General features: G+C 49.1%; 1 protein-coding gene across 4 annotated transcripts in view; it reads right to left on the reverse strand.

Moving 5' to 3' along the window:
- Window positions 1-509: 509 nt before the first annotated feature.
- LOC116947147 (spectrin beta chain, non-erythrocytic 1-like) overlaps window positions 510-13,475 on the reverse strand; it is a 175,982-nt gene continuing 163,016 nt past the window's right edge. For 3 of the 4 annotated variants that reach the window (XM_032962583.2, XM_076070404.1, XM_032962584.2), the window contains 3 exons: window positions 8,618-8,814; window positions 7,534-7,637; window positions 3,435-6,417 (listed from right to left, as the gene is read on the reverse strand). In XM_032962583.2, the coding sequence (XP_032818474.2) occupies window positions 6,246-6,417; window positions 7,534-7,637; window positions 8,618-8,814 (473 nt within the window). In that variant the 3' untranslated portion in view covers window positions 3,435-6,245. Of the gene's footprint in view, window positions 1,176-3,434; window positions 6,418-7,533; window positions 7,638-8,617; window positions 8,815-13,475 lie in introns of those variants that run through there. The other variant, XR_012945592.1, reaches the window with a different exon arrangement.

A 13,475-nucleotide genomic window follows, 5' to 3' on the forward strand; every position in this document is an offset into this window, starting at 1 on the left:
CATATAAAGAAAACACATTTAGCCAGTAGGAATAGGTTTTACCCTTTTAACTGGCACAAAAACTGACACCTTTATTCAAGGCATCATGTTTGCAATGACCACAACACAAGCAGTCAAAATTCAAACAAAAAAGACAACTCTGATAATAATATGCATCAGAGTTGTCTTTTTTGTTTGCATTTTGACTGCTTGTGTTGTCATTGCAAACATGATGCCTTGAATAAAGGTGTCAGTTTTTGTGCCAGTTAAAAGGGTAAAACCTATTCCTATATCTTGTTTCTGGCAAAGGAGGTCTCATAACATTTAGCCAGTGTTAACCAATGCTGCGTATGCAAAGCATGCCTAGACCATGTATGGGCCAGCTCTGATGGTTACTATCATGAGTCCTTGAGACCAGACCAGATATTTCACCTGTCCGGTACCACCTGAAATGGCGTCAATTCAGCGTTTACAATGTATTAATGTGGCCAACAACAATGAAATTGTGGGGTAACCTTTTGGAACGAGTGGGTTATCAAATTCTTCTTTCGTACGGTGTTTGAAAAAACCAAGAGGCTACGTTCCACGAGTGGGGTGCTTTCGTTCCACCATGGTGCGTTTGTCAAAACAGCCATGGGTGATATTTTCCTGATGGTTTTCGCCTCAAAGCAGAGTTTAGTGGAGTCCCTGATCTCCCATTTATGGAGGAAATTTCCTCACACAACTTTCCATGTGTTGTTTTTGTTTGGACACGATTGAGACTGGGTCCCTACTTTTCTCATGGCTGATGTAGATGCAGAGGAACGATTACAATTGCACATTCAGGTGGCCAAGCCAGACAGCCGCGTCAGGAGCAGCCACGAGTGTTATCATCGCTGTGATGTCTCCTCTTTGTATTTGTGGATCGGAGCATTGTGTCCATTACATGTTGCAGGTCTGTTCTGGGTGACCACAGTTGCACACTACTGGAGAGTTTTTTTTTTATTTTCTATTTGTGCAGTCAGGTATCCGCATCTGCCATGATTTGTGCGGATGTGGTTTAGGGGTTCCAATTCTATTGAGCAGAGAAACGAGGGCTGTTCCATCGTCGGTTCTTCACTTATCACAAGCTCAAGAATCAAAGTCGATTGATTCATCAATGGATCATTGCAGCCCCTACCGCTCACCGACCCGGCACCTCCACACGAAACCCTCACCTCCACACGAAACCCTCACCTGTGAAAACTGCATTTGTATTAGCCATATAAATACATCGCTTACGATTCAAGGTTTGCCCCCTTGAAGTGGTACCAATGTCTGTTGAGGCCCATGAACTACAATCCCCTGGCTATGGCAGGATTACCACGTGGTCTGTATTTTATACCTACTGCACTCTCATTGCGAGTGTCCAAACGATGATGGTTTTCATATACACACGCACCGCCATTAAAAAAAAATCCACTGCTGGATGAACAGGGCCTCTCCGAGATGCCGTGGACTGCGGCGCGCGAAGCGGCGATGCGTCTGGCGTGCGCGGAAAATGTGATGGAAGGGACGCAACAGAGCTGTCCAAATGTAAGATGTTTTGTGCATTCGTTGAAAAGGCAACGTGGGGCTTTCAGGGATTCGTGTCGTGGTGCCCGTGACTCGGGAGTACCGAACGGAAGCCGTTTTGACACGTAGTCATTTGCGACCAATGTTATCCATAGGTTTTTGTTGTGTCAGATCGCGTATATGTCTTTAAACCTGCCACCACCCGACAATTAGGTTTGTCACGTGAACAAAACATGCCAATTCTTTAATCGTACAATACACGAGTGTGTCTTGGGAGAGCGTGTTAACCCATAAATTAACCCCCCGCCCTGGTCCTCGCATCTGATTGGTTTACAAGTGACATCACATTTATCCCTCTTAGACCGATGCAGGGGGATTTCTCCACAACTCTGGCTGTCGCCTGATGATGCTATTTGTAATTACTGGTGAAACGTCGTACTCGAATTGTAAATACGGGTTCACTGTTCAACACACCAGTGTGTTGTACTAGTAAAGAATTGGCATGTTTTGTTTACGTAACAAACCTTACTTATTGGCTGTGTCGGGTTTAATGACACTTATGTTTATGCAATCTAACCCAAAAACCTCTTCCGCCAGATCCATGGGGGATATGTCCCCGTGCCGGCTTACGTGGTTTGCCTTGCTGTTATGGTGGCATTTCAACGGCAACGTGAAAACATTTTGGGGGGTTGACGGCGCACAAAATTGTATTTTTTTTTCTTTTAATGGAAAATAACATGCATAACGGTGTTACAACATGAAGCAAAATAACACTTGGGGTCTCTAGCTGGACAAAGCAAAATGATTACAGGGTGACGACGTGTACCGACATGAATGCATGAATTGGCTGCATTGGCCATATCCTCAAAAACATTTTGCCCCCTTTTCAATTTGGCCGGGCCCTGGTCACCTGGTGTGTGCTGCCTGCGTTACAAGTGTGGAGTATAACATGCCCTCAATGTGGGTTGGGGACGGTGGAATAAAACGTTCAGTACATTTGTCAAACAACATTGGTTCATGTTTATAATACAGGGATTACTTGTGGGTTTTTTTTAAAAAGCAGAATTAGTAGAGTTAAGGGGTGGCATGGCAATGTAACGATGCTTTAAAACAACAGAAGGGATGCCCTCCGTGAAACGCCTACCATGATCATTGGCAGTATTTCTCATCGATGGTCGGCCGCCGTCATACGATTGCCAACTGCTGATTTAAGACTGAACGGCAGTCCCCACGGAGAGCAAGCCGCAACAGCCGTACAATAATCTTGTGTCGTGTAACAATTGTAACTTATGTGCACAGCACGGTAGTCACCCGCTTTCAAAGCGAGGGAACGACTCGGAGGCGCGGGGAACCACGGACGAGCGGGAAAGCAGCCACGCGATCGTCGGTGCATAGTTGCCCAAGCTCTGCGGTCCTCTATATATTGAAGGCGTTATTAGCCAACTGCGAGTGTTTACATGTGGGAAGGAACCCCGTGCTTGCGAGAGGGCAACACTATCGCACACAAGAGGGGAAGATGTTTTAGTAATGTTTGTATTTACTGCCTTTGCTGGGGTATGGTTCCTCTTCGACGTCTACGGGAATGAAGTTTCTCATTTGTGCGGTGATCCACCAAACCCTCGCTGCTGGCTCCGCAGTGCTGGGTTACAGGCCACGTGCATTTTAGCCACCACCGCACGGCCAAGTCCACAATGGATTGAAACAATCGGCACGTGAAAAAATAACGAGCATCAACCTGGATTGGTCAGGGCTTCATCTGTCGTTTGTTTAGATTCCGGCCGTTGCAGGGCCCAGTTGTCAGCCAAATCCCACGCGGGAAGACGTCTCACACGTGGTCGCGGTGCTTGTGAGTCGAAGTATTGTAGAATGTGATGCAAGCAACATGAACATCTGCCGCAAAGTCATCAACATGTCATCCAGTATTTAGTCAAAAGCTTTATTGTTTGAAGCACGTAGCCAACGTTTTGTTAAAGTGTCCTCTCAAATGTGTTGACCGAAAGCATTATGAGATATTCTGTGTATCCTGCACAGCACTTGAGCAAGCACATGAAAGCAATCACATGAAAGCAATCAAATGTTTTGGTGTGTTTGGACTTACAATATCCCGCAACTGCCAACAATTTACACGGCTACATAGGGCAAACATAAGAATATAACTCAAACATAAAGGTCATAACACGAGCACGATGTCGTTAGTGAGTGGCCTGGCTGCGTAGAACTGAATTAATATTGCCCAGTAGTTTGAACTTTTACCCCAAGGGGCAGCAGAGTCGCTAGGAGGGGCGAGCGTGGGCAACCGCAGACCTTGACTTCACAGGGGCTCACACACACTGCCCATCCGTGCACGTCATAAGCGAAAGTAAACCCCAGTGCGACACAACAAAAGCTGTTTTTGTTTTAAACCAACGCTTTATGTATATCACTCTTGGGAACGAGAAATTACCGTCGCAGCTGAGACTTAACACAAGAGCGAGCAGCGCGTGAATAGGGTTACATTAAAACTGTATAATGGCTATGCAGAGTATAATAGTAACGACGACGATGATAATAATAGTGACAGCAGCACAGCGGTGCTGCGAGTGTCGCACGAAGCCATGGGGGGGGGGGGGGGGGGACCGCAGTCGTAGACCGCACGCCAACAAATGGCGTTGCGCGCAAGTGCTTGGTAATACTGAAACCTAATTCCGTACGTCGCCGGCTCTAGCGACGAACATTACCATTCATTGTCACGTTCTTTTGGGTTCGATCCGAGCGTAAGTTAAGATGCCAATTGTTTGCAATGTTGTGTTTACTATAAGACTCCACCAACCCGACGACAAAGCCGATCAAATCAAGTTGCCACGCGGGTAAACTTGATGAGAAATGCTCTGTCGCACGCTCGCTAATGGGGGTGAATGGGTTCACTGCTGCGAGGGATGCAGAGTCGGCTGGAGGTGCACGTGCGTCGAGGCCGCGTGTGCGGCAGGTAAATGCTTGCTATTGGCACGTGGTGGTTTCTGGGCTGATGAAACGGCATCGTCGTCGTACGCCGCTAACGTGCCCGGCCAGTAGGAAGCCGGTGCCCCCCGTCGCTGCTTTACGCACCGGAATAATGAAAACACTCGGGACAAAGGGGACAAATGGGTACAATGCTGAACGTGAAAAGCGTCGATAAACGTCCTGCGCGCGGCGTGCTCCTGCCACAGACCATCACAATTGTTTCCACCTCCCGAGTGAACGCGCACGAGAGACGAGCCCCCCCCCCCGCCCACCCTGCGTTAAAACGATTCAAAAGTCGTCCGTCGTCGTGGTCGAGCGCTGGCGCCCCTACAAAGCGCTCGAGGCGCTGCGTGGCGGGCGCCGCGGGCCGCTCGCGAGGACTCGACGAGCGCCGACCACCCCCCTCCCCCCGGGGGACTTCGGCCGTCCCGTTCGGGCGCTCGCCGGCATTGTTGTGAACGCGGCCGCCCGGTCTGCAGCTCGACGCCACGCGTTTGTCCCCGCAATAAGCTTTTTTTTTTTCTTCTTGCCCGCGCGGGGGTCATGGGCGATGGTGCTCTCGGACGGCGAGACGCCGGCACGGGGGGTTTAGTTCGCACGCGACATGCGGACACAACTTAATTGGAACATAAAACCGGTCGGGGCAAATCGTCCACCCCCCCCCGCCTCACAGCGAGCTCGTGCGGGAACAAGCAAATAAATCGACCCCCATCCTATGCAAGGACAGCAACGCGCGCGTGTCCATTCACTACTTGTGGGTGCAACGATTCATCAATTCACCATCCCTGTCCCCATTTGCCAACCCCACTCCACCCCTCCAACGTCCCCAGCGATGAGTCTATTCGAGAATCTTTTTTACCAATTAAAAAATATAGGAAATGTAGATTCTTATAGACGATTCGATGGATGTTATCTCGCCACAAGCTCAAGAATCAAAAGTCGATCGATTCATCAATGGATCGTTGCAATCCCTACCGCTCACCAACCCGGCACCTGCATCCACACGAAACCCTCACCTGTGCAAAACTGCATTTGTTAAAAGCCATCGTGCCAACAACCACCCCCCCTCCCCGCCGTGCACCGAGGCAGGAGGATGCATTGAGGCATTAGGTGGCCGCTGTGGTCACGTCTCAGAATGGTGAACCATGGAGTAGGTCCGTACCCCTTGGGGATCAATGGTATCATTGATGCGATGACCTAGAGAATTCTGTCAAGCTACAGAATTTCACTCACGTTAACTGTCGCACACGGGGCGAGTGCCAACGTTAAAATCCCTCATTCCCGCCGTTGAGAAATTGTAGTTTTGACCAAAATTCGTGCGCTTCCATTTTCACCTGTCTGACTTCACGGTGGCTTGTGCTCAAGGGGTCAATGAGTTGCTCTCGCACGGCGACACCGATTCTTAAGTACTACGTCGGGTAATTCAGAACCGTTCTGTACAATTTCATGCGAAAGGTACGTTTTAAATTAAGGACACCAATGCTTGGGTGTCTCGTGCAGAGGAAACGTGCCGCGTTAAATGACTCCTCCTGCCAAGGACGTTGCGTGATATCCACCGTGTGATCGGCAGACGCGGTTACGGCACGGGTCGGGACTGCGCTGTCATCGTCAGAACGCTCCACGTGGAACGCTCGTTTACCGAGGGGAACAGGCTACACAAACCCGCAACAGTCTGCTGCCGTACATTTGATTTCATTTCACTAAAATCAAATGAAAGCCAACCGGTGAAGGGCTTCTGATGCGGAAAGCCGCCTTCAGTCTTGCGCGACGCCGTGCGACTTTGCTGGCTCTAAGGTGCCCCGGCGCTTGGGCCGGTAGTTCTGGTAGGTTTGTGAGCGATAGCCCAGCCTCGGCGAGTCGAGCGGCGAACTGTTTGAGAAGCCGTTGTACGGTGGGAGATCGCCGCGGGCGTCGGTTTCGGAAGCCCTGCGGAGACATCACGGCGGCCATCAGTGGTTGGTGCAGATGAAGCCCCCTTTTTTAAATCGTCAGTAATGATCAAGTTAAATATTACTACGACGTACGAGTTTGACTTCTATATTTGGGAGGGGGAGGGGGGGGGGCAGGGGATCGCTTTGTCCCTCACATTCGGAATATATTTTTTGTATCTAATTGTAAACTAGCGAAAATAAATTAATAAAGGTGTCCAGTTTGAGAAAGGTTAAAAAGCGATGGGAGTGTGACAGGAGGCATTAATCAGATTATCATGAGAATAGAGATATGAGATTAATTCCTCAGAGATATGAGGTAGAATGAGGGTGAGAGAGAAATGAATTTAGTCTCGAACAGAGATAGATTCTCAAGCTATAGAAGAAAGATGTACGGAGATGAACGAACATCGGCATAGTCACAGAAGCTACGCTGAAGTTCACCCACGGAGGCGCCCACTCAATAGGCATTGCGACAGTGTCACGTCTGAATGCTGAACTAACGGCCCTGACCGTTATTTACGTGTACAGACATTCCCCGGGTTGTGGAAGACCCGACCTTAGGGAAATCCGACCTTACGGAAATGCTCCCATAAACCGTGTTTAAAAAATTCCGCATGCGGAAATGTTTGCGTTAATTACGTAAGCGAAAGTAGTGCAGCGTGGTGAGGTCGCGGATGAATACCGCGGAGCGAGGCGTCAGGTGGGTTCGCCTTACGCCTCTCACCGGAGCTTCACTCGGATTAAGGTAAATGGAATTTAGGTTTTGGGGGAAAATTGTTCAGTTTCCGACATACGAAAAATTCGGGTTACGGATGCTTCTCGGGAACCTAACCCGTAACCCGAGGACTGTCTGGATTCATACAACACCCACTGCTGTACGGTGGTCTTCACGTCTCCACTTTCCTCTTAGCTGCTCACACGGCACAGGCCGTGCTGCATATGGCGACAGTGAAACCTTGAGAACGTTTTCTTCTCTACTTGTTTCAAACGAAGCAGTCCGTGACTCGTTCCAAACCTCCCCCACCGCCGCGTGCCCCCCCCCTCCCCACAAAGCTCTAACACGGGCACCGAGAGGGACCCCCCCCGCCCCCCCCGCCCCCCCCGAACTCACATGGCCGACTGTCCGGCTCCGTTGTGCAGCGCAACGCCGTGGTTGCTGTGCAGCGAGTCCTGGCTGCCAAACTCATCGCGGCGGCGGAACTCCCGGATCTCCAACTGCGTGGGGGGGCGGGGGCGGCGGTGCGAGAGAGGAATGCCGTGACGAATGCTGCACCCCCCCCCCCACCCACGTGGGTGTTCACGAGCGCAGCAGAGGGGTCCTGCAGCCAGCAGCCCCCCTCTCTCCATTGAGAGCCTCCTCCGCACGACGTAGAACATGAAGTTCGCTATTACCGAGGACTCGGTGCGTCGCGCGCGGACCTGCAGCTGGGTTCTGCCTGGTGGCTTCGTGCGGCCCTTACTCAGCAGCAGCAGCAGCACCGCTCTGCTGCTATTACAGTTATCACTATTATTATTATCGTCGTTACTATTATACTCCACTTAACCCATTATACATTTGGTGTAACCATATTCACGTGCTCTTCTTGTGTTACGTACGCATGTACGCGCCCACCTTGCAAAGTCCGTGCGCACCGCCACCAGCTGATATAAACACCAACACTTGCACCGCAACCTCAATACATCAGGTACTCAAGTGCTTGCCCATATAACAGTCAGGAGGTTAGGCCAATATAGCAACAATTTTTGTAATTACAAACGAGATCACTCTTACAAAACGAAACGAATGAGTCCCTGAAGCAGAGGTGGGAATTCCTCATTCCTATGGCGGGGTGAGTCTATCCATATAACAACCTCCATTGTCTTCCTCACAAAGCAGTATACTCGTTGTATCGACCCTCGGAGGGAGGGATGATGGGATGAGTCAACTCCCCCCCCAAAAACCCGGATTTGAACCCATAACACATAACATACCCATTGAGGGCCGCCCGCTCATCCCCTGAACCACCCGGCCCCATTCCTGAACTGGGCGTCCCAGGAACGACCGCAGGTGAGCCCCAACGGCACGTGCCGTTGGGGTTCACCTGCGGTCCCAGGAACGACCGCAGGTGAGCCCCAACGGCACGTGCCGTTGGGGTTCACCTGCGGTCCCAGGAACGACCGCAGGTGAGCCCCAACGGCACGAACGGCGCCATTACCGAGGTGGGCCGCTCGAGAAGTGAGAAGCGCTCCTCCCAGGTGGAGGCCAGCTTCTCCAGCGCCTCGTGCCGCTTCAGCAGCTTCTCCACGGCGTCCACGCTGTCGCCCAGCTCCGTGGTGGAGAGGCACGCCTCCTGCATCACCAGCCAGGCCTCCGCCACGTTCGAATCCCTCGCAAACTGGCACACCTCGATCACTGTGGGAACGGCAGGAACGGACGCACCGACGGCGCGCACACGTGTTATTTAGAGATCAGGAACACGGGAAGCGGGTGGGATGCACGTCCAGACAAGAGGAGGAGGAGGAAGAGATCATTTGTAGTGAGTTCAACTGAGTCGAAGACGTACTCTTGGGGGCAACACATTGAATTAACACCAACACACGGGGTAACTGCCCCTTAACAGAATAACGACCTATGGTGGTGACACACCAGGCTAACTGCACTAATAACGTAACTAGTGTAGTTAACCGGGCAGTCACCACCAGGCTAACTACACTAATTACAACGTAACTAGTGTAGTTAACCGGGTGGTGACCACCAGGCTAACCACTAATTACACCGTAACTAGTGTAGTTAACCGGGTGGTGACCACCAGGCTAACTACACTAATTACACCGTAACTAGTGTAGTTAACCGGGCAGTCACCACCAGGCTAACTACACTAATTACACCGTAACTAGTGTAGTTAACAGGGTGGTCACCACCAGGCTAACTACACTAATTACAACGAATGTGTTGAGATGACGAGGTGTGATGTGGTCCAAGTCGCTTGTCGCGTGCGAAGGAGGACGGTCTCAAGAATGATTCTCCTTACGATCACGGTGAGCAGCACGACGAATAGGCTGCGCAATTCTAGGAATGCATAAGAGGTTCAAGTTTATTTTGTTTAGCCAGGTGAGAACCCAGAGACAGAGGTTAGTCTCATTTGCAAGAGTGACCTGGGTTTCGTTCACACCAAGGGAGTTATATAATTAAGTAAAATGTTTTTGTTTTTATTCCCAAACAAATGGCACTACAATTTGTCAAGTCGGCAAGTTTGGAATTGTATCGTTACCCAGCAGTGGCATTAGCCCCCCTTATTTACAAAGTCCACAAAGTCTTCAATTTCCATCACGACGCCCACTGCTGTCCTAAGAGCCGTACCCGGACTGCTTGGCAGAGGTCGGCTGGCAGAGAGCAACAGCAGCACCACAACCGGTTCCTCATCACGGATCCTAGAGTCTGGCCAGCTGGCTTCACCCTGCCATGCCACCAGTGGGCCTTACTGGAGAGGTTCTGATGGCGAGATGTCAACTACCTCGCATGGTATACTGGAGGTCGTGGGTTTGATCATGACCCCGACGACGGCAGTATATTGAGTTTGCGTGTCTCTTTCTCTCTCTCTCTCGTGGTTGCGTGGATTTTTGTCCGCGTTTCTCCGGGTTTTACCTCCACATTTAGAATCAACGTCACGCGTTTAGAGTATTTGGCTGCTATCAATTTCCACGTGAAAAGCCACTTCGCTGAGCTGCCATTTGTGGCCAGGTCACTTCTGAAAAAAGAGTGAAATAACCCAGTGGGCTTTACTCTGGTTCTATTGGGTAAAGTCACGTAGGTGAAAATAAAATAACAAAAAATCACGACGTTTCGGCCACAACACAAGCGGCCTTCATCGGGTGAAGGGACGAGACTGTCTGGAGGACAGCGCTGGAGTGAGAGAAGCCACGCTTAGATCACGACCTTTAAGCGGTGTGAGAAGAAAACAAAGCGCCTTGACAAAGGAATTAGCATATAATTTAGCATTGACAATCTGAAAACAGTACTGGCTGGGGGACTAAATTTTGCTGTCACCCCAAAACACATACCAATAGATGATATCATCTCTCAGGTCGATGTAGCCCTCAAAGGCGTAGGACACATCCAAGCAGACGTTGCAAGAGCTGAAATAGCCACTATTCTTAAGAACGCTAAGAAACCCATTAGTAACATAAGCAAAAATGAACGCTCTGAACTCGCGAATTTAAAAAACAGAAGTGATATAGTCATCCTCTCAGCCGATAAAGGCAACGCTACTGTTATTATGGATAAAGATTCATACAACAACAAAATCCAGAATCTGCTCAACGATGGAAGTTACTCAAAAATAAAAAATGACCCTACTAATAGCCTAGCGATAAAACCAACAAGATCATCACAAGTTCGACCTCCCTAATCAACCCAACTAAACGTCCCTACCCAAAACCTTCTGATGCAAGACCCCCTAGATTCTATGGTCTTCCCAAGATTCATAAAGAAGGCACCCCACTTCGACCCATCGTATCCACGATCAACTCCCCTACCTATAGACTAGCCCGTTTTCTGTCAGATACCTTGCTGCCTTTCACTGGCAAGACCGCCTCAGCAGTACTTAACTCAGCCCAATTGGTCTCTATGGTCAAAGACGTTGTACTGTCCCCTGACGATATCCTTGTCAGCTTCGATGTGGTCTCTTTGTTCACCAAGGTCCCAGTACCTGATACCATTGAAATAATTGAAAATTTGGTCCAACATGGACTAGACCCCGACACACCTGCACTGGTTAGGCACTGCCTCAACAATACCTACTTTACTTGGAATGGCTCCTTCTACAAACAAAATGAGGGTACCCCCATGGGATCCCCCATATCACCAGTGATAGCCAATATTTTCATGGAGAAATTTGAATCAGATGCCATCCAGACTTCCACCCTCAGACCTTCCGTGTGGAAGAGATATGTGGATGACACTTTCGTCATTTGGCCACATGGCCTCCCAGCTCTGAACCTTTTCCTACACCACATCAATTCCAGACATCCTGCCATCAAATTCACCATGGAAGTGGAGAAAGATGGCAAGCTACCATTCTTAGATGTTCTGTTTGAGAGGAGACCTGATGGCTCATTGGGGCATTCTGTCTACAGGAAACCCACCCACACAGATTCCTACTTGAAACCTGATTCCCACCACCACCCAGCCCAAAATAATTATCTCATCAAAACTTTATACCATAGGGCTCATTGCATTTCGGACCAACACCACCTTAACCAGTGAATTAAAACTTGTACACCTGGCCCTCAAAAGGAATGGGTACTCTGACCGTACCATCCGCCAAGCTGTTTCTACCTCCATACAGAAACAACCACTTGATACTCCGGTCAAAACCATCACACTTCCATATATAGCAGGCGTTACTGAAAATATTTCCAAAATTCTAAACAAACACAAGATCCAGGTCCGGTTCAATACAGTACACAAAATTCGTGATCTGATCCCATCCGTGAAGGATGTCATTCCTGACTTACAGTACCCCGGGGTTTACAAATTGAGTTGTACCTGCGGTGATTGCTATATCGGGGAGACAAAGTGACATGTCTGACCGAATTCGCGAGCACAAATCAGATTTGAAACACGGCAAAACGAATTCTTCTGCCATGGCTGATCACTGTTACAACGCTGTGGGGGATCACGATATAATTTTCTCAGATACCAAGGTGCTTTGCAAACCCACGGGCTTTTATCAGAGATTTGTTCATGAAGCAATTCAGATCTACAAACACAGACACAATTTCAACCAAGATGATGGTTTCAAATTAAGCAACCATTGGAAAGATGTTCTAAATCGAACTAAACATTAAACTAATTTCAATGGTACAGTATATTCTTTCAAGTAGTGGTACCCCAAACTTTCGCAGCTCTTATAAATTCCCTTTTCACACAATCAATAGGTAAACTCCCCCCCCCCCCCCATTTCAATGGTACAGTATATTCTTTCAAGTAGTGGTACCCCAAACTTTCGCAGCTCTTATAAATTCCCTTTTCACACAATCAATAGGTAAACTCCCCCCCCCCCCCCGCCGCGCCAAACGGCAAGTCCACCGGCACGTACACCACCTCTTTCCTAAAATCGGCCAATCAAATGCTAATTTTTATGCTAATTTCTTTGTCAGAACACCTTGTTTGCTCGCTCACAGTTTAAAGGTCCACTGTCTGAGCGTGGTTGTGCTTCGCTAAATTCTCCTGTTTGATTAGTACTAGGTGCCTCGGTGAATGTATATGCTCTGACTTTAACATAGCTATTTCTGTGACCAGTTACAAGCTAATCACTCAGCTATTTCAATGCTAAATTCTATGCTAATTCCTTTGTCAAGGGGTACCTCTGCGGATGTGTATACTTTAACTTAGCTATTTCAATGAGCCATTTCAATGCTAAATTATATGCTAATTCCTTTGTCAAGGCGCTTTGTTTTCTTCTCACACAGCTTAAAGGTCGTGATCGAAGCGTGGCTTCTCTCACTCCAGCGCTGTCCTCCAGACAGTCTCGTCCCTTCACCTGATGAAGGCCGCTTGTGTTGTGGCCGAAACGTCGTGATTTTTTGTTATTTTATTTTCACCTACGTGACTTTACCCAATAGAACCAAAGAGTATGGATCCTAGCAGTCACGAAAGCTTTAAATCTAGAATTCAGTGGGCTTTACCTGGTAAAATAAAATAGTTTAGTTTACTTTGTGCAGCTAACCTCCACCGTTGGGATCTTCACGACAAGCCACACTGCAGCTGTGGCACTGTGCAAAGTGTCGTACATTGCTGGTGACTGCACACTGACTTAGGTCAGCGGAGGGCTACGAGAGCTACAGATGGCCACGGGGAGGCTACCGCATGGGGAGGCGATGACACCACTTCTGAGCTACACAGTAACACCCCGATTTACGTCGTTTCGCAAATACGTCGCCACTTCATGATTAAGACCGCCACGACTCGATTTGCATCCTGTCATCCAGCACGCTTACGTTGCTGACAGCATCGTCCAACCTTTCTCGTGCCCGTCGCTTCTCAGCCTTCGCCTACACCACCACCTGCCC

Source organism: Petromyzon marinus, chromosome 29 (genome assembly GCF_048934315.1).
Source record: "Petromyzon marinus isolate PM22_M1 ecotype Great Lakes invasive population chromosome 29, UKy_Petmar_22M1.pri1.0, whole genome shotgun sequence".
In the NCBI taxonomy this organism is placed as follows: domain Eukaryota; kingdom Metazoa; phylum Chordata; class Hyperoartia; order Petromyzontiformes; family Petromyzontidae; genus Petromyzon; species Petromyzon marinus.